The 12923-nt window shown below is 43.2% G+C and overlaps 1 protein-coding gene across 2 annotated transcripts in view; it reads right to left on the reverse strand.

Moving 5' to 3' along the window:
- The window catches only part of RNF214 (ring finger protein 214), a 48781-nt gene that overhangs the window by 25496 nt on the left and 10362 nt on the right, over window positions 1-12923 (reverse strand). For both annotated transcript variants that reach the window (XM_027765682.1, XM_027765683.1), the window contains exons 4-5: window positions 10617-10757; window positions 5801-5940 (exon numbers count right to left, since the gene is read on the reverse strand). In XM_027765682.1, the coding sequence (XP_027621483.1) occupies window positions 5801-5940; window positions 10617-10757 (281 nt within the window). The remainder of the gene's footprint in view (window positions 1-5800; window positions 5941-10616; window positions 10758-12923) is intronic.

The following is a 12923-nucleotide window of genomic DNA, read 5'->3' on the forward strand; positions in this document are numbered from 1 at the left end:
CCGCGGTCGACTACGTGGGAGTCCAGCGACATAGCCATTACGCTAACTGCTGGTTTCCAAAAATGCTTGTTCTTGTCCTAAATAGAATGGTTCTTTCTGTGTGAGGAAAAAAAAATGTCTACAACTAATGAGAAAAATGTTGTTAAAAGATAAATGTTGTGTAAAGGAAAGTCTGTGATCAAGTTTAAATAAAATCAGAAAGAAGTTATGTACAAGGTTTTCTAGAAAACTGGACATTAATATCAAGAGTACACTAATACAAAGGCCATGTTAAAACAAGGTTTTATTGGAACCAGCAGATGGCATAATGGTTACATCTCTGGACTCCCACATGGCCAACCATGGTTCTAGTCCCAGACCTGGTGGCTTGAAACTCACTCTGGCCATGTATGCATGTATGCCCAAAATCCCAAGAGGAGAATGGAGAAGAATGGAGAAGGGATTGTGGCATGGCCATCGCAGGAGGACTAATTTCTCATCCCTAGTGGGAGTGATTTCTCACTTTTTGTCTCTCTATGTCTCTGGCAAGCATGCAAAAATTCCTTAAAATAAATAAATAAACCAAGTTTTTCTTAAAGCACCAATTTGGTTTTTTAACATATTTTTAAAATAATTATATACTGGGACCAGCAGGTGGCATAATGGTTACATTGCTGGACTCCCATGTAGTCAACTGTGGTTTGAGTCCCAGACTCAGTGACTGACAATTCACACTGGATGCAGGTACCCAAGATCCCATGAGGAGAATGAAGGAGAAGAGACTGTGGCATTGCCATCCCCTTGGCGTGATTTCTCACTTTCCGTCTGTCTGTCTGTCTCTCTGGCCAGTGTGCATGCTCTATAGCAAAATCTCTCTCAAAAAAAAATTATTTACTTAATTTTATCGTTGTTATTTTTAAAAAATTTGCTAAAAGGTACGTGTGTTCACCAGAAAGTAAGAAAGTGGTGTGGTGATGAAGGTGGCTGGATCTCACCTGGCCAACTTTACAGTCCCAGACCCAGTGGCTTGAAAAACACAAGAGGCATGTGTGTATGTGTGCCGGAAATCCCGAGAGGATAGTGGAGGAGAGGGGATCTCGACACAGCCATCACCTTAGGGGCTGATTTCTTACTGTCTTTCTCTGACAAGCACACATGCCCTATTGCAAAACTAAAAAAATTTAACTTAATTTAAAAATAAAATTTAAAAAGTGGTTCTGTCCTGGAAGAGCACTGGCATGGATCTTACCTTTTGAATACTACTGATAACCTTAAAGGATACAAGCTGGGAACTAAAATGTATCCCACAAAAATAAAACAACTTCTATGACAAAAATAACCAGTTGTTCAGGAGAAAATATCAAATATGAAACAAAGCTGAATATATCATCTTTAAATTTTTGGTCAATTCAAGTTGCTATCTTTAAAGTTACATTAAAGTACATAGTAACTACCTACTAACAGTACAATGCACTTAGCATATTACTATAAAGTAAATTAATCTTTCTATAATAGCAATGTGAAACTCTAATGTCCAATCCAGTGATCCAACAAATAACTTATCGAATAATTACTAGGTCTATGGCACTAAGTGGTATAAGAGCATACAAAAGAATGCTTTCTTTAGATTGCACTTTTAGTTTAAGAAGAGATGGCTAGGGAAGATTTCATAGAAGAGGCAGAATATAAAATGAAACCTACAAGACGGACATGATGTCTTATGAAAAGAACTCCGTTACTGAGGTCAGCAGGTAGTGTAGGGGTTAAGGCTCTGGATTCCCACATGGCTTACTGTGGTCTGAGTCCCAGAGCCACTGGCTTGCTTTCTCACTTTCCCTCTGTCTTTTGCACACTCTGTCTCTGGTGAGTACACACAAAATTAAAAGATAATAATAATGGGACAAACAGCTGGCATAATGGTTATATTACTAGACTCCTACTTGACTCACTGTGTCTCTGAGTCTTGGACCCAACAAATTAAAACTCACGCCAGGTGCATGTGCATGCGTGCCCAAGAGTCCAAGAGGAGAATGGAGAAGGAGGGGCAGTGTGGCCATCCTCCCCCGGGAGGGGTGACTTCTCACTTTCTGCCACTCTATCTCTCTCTCTCTGACAAGTACATGGGCCCTATAGCAAAAATCTCTCAAAAAAAAAAAAAAGAATAGTAAATAATTAATGAAATAAAATAATTCTTTAAAGAATAAAAAACACCCTACTTTCCTAATTTTCTAAGGCAGAAATATGGGAGTTTTCCCTCACCCTTCCCTGTCCACACACGTCCATCAGTGCTGCCCCTGACGCCTCACAGATGTGCCACTTCCCTCACCCCACTGACATACTTGAGCTTTGGCCACCATCACTTTTTTAAAAAAAGTAAGACTTTTTAAGTTTTATTGTTTTTCTAGTTTTCACTTTTTCCAGAGGATGTGTGAACTCATCACAAAGGGAGGTGAGAAAGCACCCCTCACAGAGGGATTCCGCAGCCCGTCCTTGTCCATTTCTTCTCCTTTCAGGATTTTCGCCATGCGTGCACACACAGAGTGGTGTTTTTCAAGCCACCAGGTCCAGGACTTGATCCACACAGTCAGCCACATGGGATCCAGCTTGCCTTAACCACCAGGCCAAGGGCTGTTCTCTAAACGTTAGACTTCTTTTTTAGATAGATTTTTGCTATAGGGCAGATGTGCTCACTGGAGAGACAGAGACAGAAAGCAAGAAATCACCCCTCAGGGAGGACGGCCATGCCACAATCTCTCTTCCATTCCTTTGTGACTTTGGGCATGCATGCACACATGCCCGACATGAGTTTTAAGCCACCAATCTGGGACTTAACTGCAGTCAGACTACGTGGGAGTCCAGCGATGTAACCATTACACCATCTGCTGCTCCCAGAACACCATCACTTTAACCGACACTCGCCAGGATAAATTTCCTAACTGTTCATCTACATGACTCCCCTTTCCAATTGCCTTTAAAAAAAAAAAAAGTGACCTATGTAAAATGCATATAGCATCATTTAATACCTGTGATGTTATGAAATATGTATTTTATATGAAATATAAATACATGGGTAGAGAGAAAGACGGGGGCCTTATATGAAGAGACACCAGGAGTACACACGGAGGAAGGACCATGTGGGAGCACAGTGAAAAAGCAGCCGTCTGCAACTGCCGTCTTCATCCCCGTTTTTTAGCACAGAATTCCTAAGATCTCTGGAATCACCAAAGGAACACATACCCTTCTGTAGGCTAATGAAATGACTGGTGGTGGCGGCCCCAACAGCATCAAATGAGGCTGGTCACAGAAAAACCATGACTAGAAGATTGAGACTTTCAGCCCCAGCACCCAACCTCAAGGGAGAGGAGAGGGCCTGAAAGATGATTACTAACAACAAGCGAATGATTCAGTCATGTCTGTGATGAAACCTCCACAGCAGCCCTGAAGGCCTGGGTTCACAGCTCCTGGACAGCTGTACACGTAGAGGTTCCTGGAGAGTGGTGCACCCAGGGAGGGCCCGGAACCGGCCAGCCCCACCAATGTGCCTGGCTGATGTCCCCCCCCCACCCGCATCTCCTCATCTGTAGCCTTGTAACAGCTTTTATAATAAACCAGTAGTGGACCAGTAATGGACCAGCAGTTGGTGTGATGGCTATGTTGCTGGACTCCCATGTAGCTGACTGCAGTTCGAGTCCTGGACCTGGTGGCTTAAACTCATATCGGGTATGTGTGTGTGTGCGTGCCCAAGATCCCAAGAGGAGAATGGAGGAAAAGGGATTGTGGCATGGCCATCCCCCTGGGGGGTGATTTCTCGCTTTCTATCTCTCTGTCTCTGTCTCTCTGGCAAGCGCACATGCCCTATAGCAAAAAACTCTCAAAAAACAAAACAAAACAAAACAAAACGGTAAATGTAAGTAAAGTAAAGTGTGTCCCTGAGTTCCGTGAGCCACTCTACAAAGTAATTCCAAAGAGGGAGGTCTGGGAATCCCAGTTTACAGCCAGCCAGTCAGAAACGCAGGGAACACGTTCTGGGGGCTTGCGGCTGCCATCAGAAATGAGGGGCCGTGTTGTGAGTCAAAAAGCTGTTGTTAGAGTAGGGCAGGAAAACTCGATCAGTTTATTCCTGTGTTCTCAAAACACCCTTCTCTTAAAATCCTTTGGTGACTTCCACTGTCATGGAGAAAACCGCAGCTCTTTAACACATCACGAGCCTTTTCCATTCTGACTTCTGACTTTTGCTAGCCTCATTCCTCTACCCTCCATCTCAGAGGCTCCTGTCTCTGTGGCTATCTGTCTATAATGTCCTCCCCCTATTTACTGCCTGGCTAATTCCTCCCTATATCTATCTCTACCTCTATATCTTTATCTTTGAAAATTTCAAACCAACAGAAAGTTAAAAGAATAACACAATAAACATATACTCTTTCCAGCTGGCCAATGGCATGATGGTTGGAGCAGCTGGATCCCACAAGGTAGACCAGTTTGAGGCCTGGACCTGGCAGTTTACTCTCTCTCTTTCTCTGGTAAGGTACACGTGCTCTACAGAAAATTAAAAGAAATAATAAAATTGGGACCAGCAGATGGCGTAAAGATTATGTCGCTGGACTCCCACGTAGTTGAACGTGGTGTTCAATCTATACCGAATGAATAAAAGAGGTATGACCAAGAAATATGACTCTTACAGGCGGAATCATACTGCCCAAAATTCGTATTTTGAAGCCCTAACCCCCTGTGTAACTATTTACAGATAGAATCTTGAAGGAGGTTAAGTAAGGTCATGGAGTGGGGCACTGGTCCAGAAGGACTGGTGTCCTTATGAGAAGAGACACCAGGAGTCTGTATACACACAGGAAAGGCCATGTGAGAACACAGCAAGAAGGCCGCCATCTGCAAGCCAAGAAGAGGCCTCACCAGAAACTAATTCAGCCAATACCTTGATGTTGGACTTCCAGCCCCCAGAACCGTGAACTGTGAGAAAATAAATTCCTGTTGCTTAAGCCACCTTGTCTGTGGTACTGTTACGGCAGCCTAAGGTAACTGACACAATGACACAGAATCTCATACCCACAGCTTCTACAGATAATGGAATGCTATGCAGCACAACCATTAGTACAGATACACACAGAGTATTCGACCAAATTCTATCAAAAGAGGACACAGTTCCACTAATAAACAGCTTACAACTGGGACCAGCAGATGGCATAATGGTTACATTGCTGGACTCCCACATAGTCAGCGGTTTGAGTCTCGAACTCGGCAGTTTAAACTCACATCAGGTATGTGCGTGCATGCCCAAAATCCAAAAGGGGAATAGAGGAGAAAGTATTGTGGCCATCCCCCCAGGAGGTGATTTTTCACTTTCTGTCCCTCTGTCTCTCTTTGTCTCTCCAGTGAGCACACGGGCCCTATAGCAAAAATCTCTCTAAAACAATAAATAAATAAATACCTTACAATGATACTACTGGAGATTTGCTTTTAGTGAACCACATAATCATTCAAAGCATTCTTGCTGCCTGAACTTGCAAAAAATCATGTTACAAAGTAAGACAAACAGGTGTTAGATGCCAACTAAAACCTTGATTATACTTGGGACCAAACAATTAATTGTTATTACAAGGTTATCAATGAATCTCTGAAACTTTTTTCTATTAAATTTAACATTAGGGTACTGAAAATACTCAAGTCACTGGAGAATTTTAACTGGCACAATTGTTTTTAAATACATTTAAACTGAAAGAAAAGAAACTACAAATAAACAGGACTGGCCCCTTATACTCATACATATGCAAATATGCACAGGGTTATTCTTAACCCCATCATTTACCTTCTGCCCTTTTCACAAAGCTTCTCGATTTCAGCTTTCAGATCCTGCTCCTTCTGCAAAAACTCCTTCTTTTCTTTCTCTATCTTCTTCTTTGTTTCTTCTCGCTTTATTGTCAGATCCTGAATAGCCTTTAATATTTCCTGAGTCCCACACGATTACAGTCACATACAAATAAAAAAGAAAATAAGTTAATTCTTTTGATCTGAAGATTATCATTATCATTAGTAGTAATAGTAGTAGTAGTGTAATTTAGGTTTTTGCTGTAGGGAACATGCACTTACCAGAGAGAAAAAAAGAGGGAGGGACCAGCAGTTAGCGTAATGGCTATGTCGCTGGATTCTCATGTAGTCGGCCACGGTTTGCGCCCTGGATTCAGTGGCTTAAAACTCACGCCAGGTGCGTATGTGTGCGTGCCCAAGATCCCGAGAGGAGAATGGAGGAGAAGGGATTGCGGCGTGACCATCCCCCCTGGGGGGTGATTTCTCGCTTTCTTTCTGTCTGGTGAGTGCACGCACCCTATAGCAAAAACCTCTACCCCGCCCCCGGCAAAAAAAAGGGAAAGTCAGAAATCACCCCCTACGCTGCAATCTCTTCTCCTCCACTCTCCTGGGATTTTGGTCATGATTTCCAAGCCACTGGGTTCAAGAATTGAACTGCACATTCAGCCATGTGGAATCTAGCACCTTAACCTCCAAGCCACCTGCTGGCTCTGAAGGTTAGTTTTAATTATCCCAAATTCACATTTGACTTTAGTGAATTTGAATCAAACGGAAAGAATGTGGTTAATGAGCAGCTCCAAAGAACTATATTCACACTTAAGGGAGGAGGTTTCAGGAACTGACCTCAGTTCAACAGGAGAAAGAATTCCTGACAATCACAACTGCTCAAAATGCAGTATCTTGCCTTGTGATGCAATAAGCTCTCCGTGACTGGAATTCAAATAAAGGCTGAACAAACACCTGTCACGGGTGCTGAGAATGGTGTTCTTATACCGAGTGGGAGTCTGTCACACCCAACAAATATGGTCTTGTGTTGTTTTATTATGGTTCTACTTTATTACATGTGAAGTTTTTGTTTATAATTTAACAACAAATATATTTGTATACATAGCTGTAATAAGAAATCAAACAATGGGCCAGATCCATAGCTTAATGGCTAAAGGAGCAGGGTCCCACATGGCTAACCATGGTCTGAATCAAGGCTTGGGTAGCTTGGAAAACATTCTGGACATATGTACTGTATGCCCCAAATCCTGACAGGGTGGAGAAATGAAGACAGAGCTGCCCTATGACCAAGCCCCACTGGGGGATGCTTTCTCTCTCTCCCTCACTGACAAGCACATATGCCCTCTGGCAATTTAAAAAAAAATAAGAAGGCAGCAAACAATACAGAGGTAATTAAGTTAACAGTCATCCTGGACTTCACACCACTTGCACTCATAAAGGCACTCCAGGTACTCACTGCTTTGTATTATGCTTTCACGTCGTCACCATTCTCACATAATCACACATATACGTGTATATATATTCCTTAGATTTTTTTTTAATGAGGTCATTATAGATCCATTATTCTGCATTCTTTTATCATCTGACTTGAACATACTATATCAACACAGATCTAACACAAACATAGCTGCATAATATGGTACCATAGGAATATATCTAACTTGTTCATCCATGTTAAAAGTCGGCTGGGGTGGGGTGGCAGGTGGCATGGTGGTTAAGGACGCTGGACTCCCACATGGCTGACCATGATTTGAGTCCCGGACCTGGTGGCTTTCTCTCTCTCTCTCTCTCTCTCTCTCTCTCTCTCTCTCTCCCTCCCTCCCTCTCCCTCTCTGGTCAAAATAAAATAAATAGAAAAAGTTAAATAAAATAACTGTTTTTTAAAGAAGTCAGTTGGGTTGATTTTGTATTTCTATAAGTACATTTTTTAAAAATAATTATTTTTTATTTAACTTTATTTATTTATTTATTTTAATTTGACCAGAGAGGGACAGAGAGAGAAAGAGAGAATGAGAAAGCAAGCTGCCATGTCTAGGACTCAAACCCCATCAGTCTTTTGGGATTTTTGTGCCCAAAATCCCTGGAGGACAATATAAATACATTTTTATTCTACCTTTTTTTTTTTTTTTAAGAGGTTTTTACCTTAGGGTGCATGAGCTCACCAGAGAGAGATGGGCAGACCCAGTAAGAAAGAGAAATCACTCCTCAGGAGGAATGACCACACCGCAATTCCTTCTCCTCCATTCCTCTCTCAGGATCTTGGGCAGGCATGCACACATGCCCATGCCCAGTATGATTCTCTTTTTTTTTTTTTTTTTTTTGAGAGGTGTTTGCTACAGGGCACATGCGCTTGCCAGAAAGACAGAGAGAGGCAGAAAGATAGAAAGCGAGAAATCACCTCCCAGGGGGGATGGCCACGCCGCAATCCCTTCTCCTCCATTCTCCTCTTGGGATATTAGACACGCACACACGCACGTACACACGTCCGGCGTGAGTTTAAGCCACCGGATCCAGGACTCGAATCGCGGTCGACTACATGGGAGTCCAGTGACATAGCCATTACGCTAACTGCTGGTCCCCCCAGTATGATTCTGAAGCCACAAGATTCAGAACTGGAACCACAGTTGGCCATGTGGGAATCCAGCAACATAACCACTATGCCATCTGCCAGCCCCAACTTTTAATGTAACTTTTAAAAACAATACAGTAAATTGCCAGCAGGTGGTGTGGTTGAGGTACTGGACTCCCATATGGCCGACCACAGTTCAAGTCTAGACCTGACGACCTGCTTTCTCACTTTGTGTGTGTGTGTGTGTGTGTGTGTGTGTGTGTGTTGAGTGCACATGTCGTATAGCAAATTAAAATAATAATAATAGGGGCCAGCAGATGGAACTACAGATGTGCACTTTCACACCTGGCCTGTAGGCTGGCCTAGGAATCAAACCTGGGACCCTTGGGCTTGGCCTAAGGAGCACGAGTCTTGTCAGCAGGCACCACTGAAGGGGCCCATTCTTTACTATTCCTACTATCTGTCTGCCCCAGCTAGAACAAAAAGAACTCCAATGAAAAGCGAGGCTGCTTTTCACCACTAAATCTCCAGAGCCTAAGTCAAGGGCTCATGAAATACTGACTGAGCAAACGAATGAACATCAGTGACACTAAGCTCCTCCTCTCACATTTATAATAGTTTTGCTTCTCCTCTTTTGTGATTCCTATTTGTAAATGTGGTAAATATGCCCTCCACAAGAGGGGGAACCAGCAGTTAACGTAATGGCTATGTCGCTGGACTCCCACGTAGTCGACCACAGTTCGTGTCGCGGACCTGGTGGCTTAAAACTCACGCCAGGCGCATGTGCGTGCGTGCCCAGGATCCCAAGAGGAGAAGGGATTGCGGCATGACCATCCCCCCTGGGGGATGATTTCTCCCTTTCTGTCTCTCTGTCTCTGTCTGTCTGGCGAGCGCATGCGCCCTATAGCAAAAATCTCTTCAAAAAAAAAAAAAAAAAAGTGCCCTCTTCTAGTCCCTGGAACCTGTGTATGTGTTACCTTCCTTAGCAAACAGGACTTTGTAACTGTGATTCAGGTCAGTGACCTCTAGACGGGAAGACTGTCCTGCAGTACAAAGGTGGGCCCAATCTAGTCACATGAGTCTTTAAACATGGAGAACCAGGGGCCAGTAGGTGGTGTGGTAGTTGAGGCACTGAACTCCCATGTGGTCAACTGTGGTTTGAATCCTGGACCCGGTGGCTTAAAACTCACAACGGACACCTGTGTGTGCATGCCCAGAATCCCGAGAGGGGGATGAAGGAAAAGGGACTGTGGCGTGGCCATCTTCCCTGGGGGGTTATTTCTCATTTTCTGTCTCTGTCTCTCCAGTGAGCACATGTGTACTATAGCAATAATCTCCCCCCCCAGCCCCCCCAAAAAATGTAGAAGACCATTTGCAGTTGTAATCAGAGGAAAATGTGTCTAGGACAGACTGGTCAGACAAATGCTATGTTGCTGGCTTTGAATATGGAGGATGGGGACTGCAAGTCAAGGCAAACTCTATAGGCTGAAAGGTAAGGAAATGTATTCTCCCTTAGAGCACACAGAAAGAAACGCAGGCAGCCCTGCCAATCAATACCTTGGTTTTAGGCCAGTGACGCCATGTTGGACATCTGGCCTACGAAACTGTAAGATAATAAATTTGCCTTTTTTCTTTTTTTAAAGGTTTCTGCCATTGGGCATGAACACTCAAGGAAGAGACAGAGAGAGGGAAAGTGAGAAATCACCCCTAGAGGGTTTGGCCAAACCACAAACCCTTCCCTTTCCTTCTCCTCTTGGGATCTTGGGCATGCGTGCACACACATCCAGCATGATTTTCAAGCCACTGAGTCTGAGACTTGAACCGCAGCCAACCATGTCGGAGTTCAGCACCTTAAACACCTTGTCTCGCCCCATGAAAGTTTTTTTTAAGAGAGATTTTTGCTATAGATCATGAGCACTCGCCAGAAAGAGAGAGAGAGAGAAATCATCCCCCGGGGAATGGCCACGTGACAATCCCTTCTCTTCCATTCTCCTCTAAGGGCTTCGGGTATACACATGCTTGACCTGAGTTTTAAGCCACTGGGTCCAGGACTCAAACAGTGGTCGGCCATGTGGAAGTATAGCACCGCAACTACTGTGCCCCATGAAGGTTCTTTTTATCTTTAAAATTCTATGATAACCACTAAAATGTAAATTTGCTTCCTATTTTATTAAATCAAAACCAAAATTAAAGTCAGGGACTGTGGTGCAACTCACGGACAATTTCAATATAAGCAGAATACCTGGTGATTCTTCATTTCTTCCTCTCTCCTTTGCTGAAGTTGCTTTAATTGTACTTGGAGCTGGTTCTCCACTTGCCTCTGCTTGTCCAAGACCTCCTGGTAACGCTCCTTCAGCAGGGTTCTCTCTGTCATCATTTTATCCTATTGAGAACAACGCAGGGAATGTTTAATCACAAGCAGCATACATAGGGCCTGTCCAAGGAACTGAGCACAACTCTGCAGCTACACTGTCCAATGCTGCAGCTCCTAACCTCATGTGGCTACATAAATTTACATTCATTAAATGCAACAAGAGAGGGAAATCCAGGCCCTCAGCTGCCTAGCCACATCTCAAATACTCAGAAGCCACACGTGACTAGTGCTTACCATACCAGGGAGCAGATTTAGAACATTCCCATCATTGCAGAAAGTTCTATGGTACAGCTGCTCAAAAGGAAAGTCTGACGACCTAAGCAAGGCTTGTGGGCCAAACCTGGTTATCGCCTAGGTACTTATAAATAAGGAGGACGGAACAGCAACACATCGTTCAGTTTGTGGGTTGCTTTCACACTACAGCAGCAGCAAGGAAAGCTTCAACAGAACTCGGATGGCCCAGAAAGCGCATTTATCCTTTACAGAAAACAGTCTCCAAATCTGGCTCAAAAGGACAAGAGGAAGGGGCCAATAGGTAGCATGGTGGTTGGGGCGCTAGACTCCCACATGGCTGATTACGGTCCGAGTCCGGAGTAGTCTGAGTCCTGGACCCGGAGGCGTGCTTTCTCACTCTCTCTCTCTCTGTGTGTCTCTCTGATCAGCATACATGCCCTATAGCAAATTGGAAAAAAAAAATAATAAATAAAATTAAATTTTAAAAATTCTCTAAAAAATAAGAAGAGGCATTTTATTGTCAAAAGGAAAGAGAAGAAAAGAATGTGCAAAAACAAAGAACAGATCACTCATTCTAATGACATCCAGAATCCCTGCTAGGCATTAGCACTGACAACGGCAGACCCACTACCGAGGTCTGGGAAACCCGGGACTCAGTGATCAACCCCACAAGCTCTCATTAAGTATGGATTACAAGTGAGGCTTCTAGAACCACGTTTCAGATCTCCCCCCACCCTGCACACGTGTCAGTAAATCAAGAAAAGCAATGGTTACCTTTCAAAAGGACACTAAAACTTAAAAGAGGATCCATTTAAAACACACTTAGTATAAAGTAGCCCATGTAAAATTCGAACTGAGAGTGTGAAATTAAGTTTGTTCATTGAAGGATAACTATTTTCAAAGAAAAGAAACGTTTTAGAAGTGAATAGGAGGGGCCAGCAGGTGTGGTAGATAAGGGCACTGGATTCCCACATGGCCAACCATGGTTCAAGTCCTGGACCTGGTGGCTTGCTTTTTGCTTTCTCACTTTCCCTTTCTCTCTCTTGTCAAATAAAGAAAAAAAAATGACGATAACAAATGGAAATAAATAAAGTGCTCAAAAAAAAAAAAAAATAGAAGTGAATAGGAGGCAGATGGTAGGTGGTGGTTACAGTGCTGAACTCCCAGGTGGCCGACTGCAGTTCGAGACCTGGTGGTTTGCTTTCTCACTTTCCCTCTCTGTCTGTCTCTCTGTTTCTGGTAAGCACATGTGGCCTATAGCATTTAAAAAAAATAATAAAAAATTTAAAAATTATTAGGAAAAAAATATTTTTGAGAGGTTTTTATTTTGCTATAGGGAGCGTGCGCTCACCAGAAAGACAGAAAGAGACAGAAGGTGAGAAATCATCCCCCCCGGGGGGGAAGGCCATGTCGCAATCTCTTATCCTCCATTCTCCTCTCAGGATTTTGGGCACGCACAGCATGAGTTTAAGTCACCGGGTTTGGGACTTGAACCGTTGTCGACCATATGGGAGTCCAGCGACATAGCCATTACACCAACTGCTGGTCCCAGAAAAAATTACTAAAAAAATTCTTTTAAAGAGAATAGAGAAAAACCCATCTTATTTTCATAATAAAAAATAGGTCAGAGCCAGCAGGTGGTGTGGTGGTTAAAAATGCTGGACTCCCATATGGCTTATTGCAGTTTGAGTCCTGGACCTGGCAACTTGCTTTCTCACTTTCTTTCTCTCTCTCCGTCTGCCTGTCTTTCTCTGGTCATAGTTAAAAAAAAAAAAAAAAAAAAAAAAAAACCACCCAAAAAAAAAAATTTCACTGGACCAACAGGTGGTATACAGGTTAAGAGGGCTGAATCCCACATGATCAATTCCATAGATACAGAGTTTTTTTTTTTTTTTTTTTTTTTTTGGAGGTTTTTTCGGGGGGGTGTGCTCAACAGACAGA

This window comes from Tupaia chinensis, unplaced genomic scaffold (assembly GCF_000334495.1).
Source record: "Tupaia chinensis unplaced genomic scaffold, TupChi_1.0 Scaffold139431_1, whole genome shotgun sequence".
NCBI lineage: Eukaryota > Metazoa > Chordata > Mammalia > Scandentia > Tupaiidae > Tupaia > Tupaia belangeri.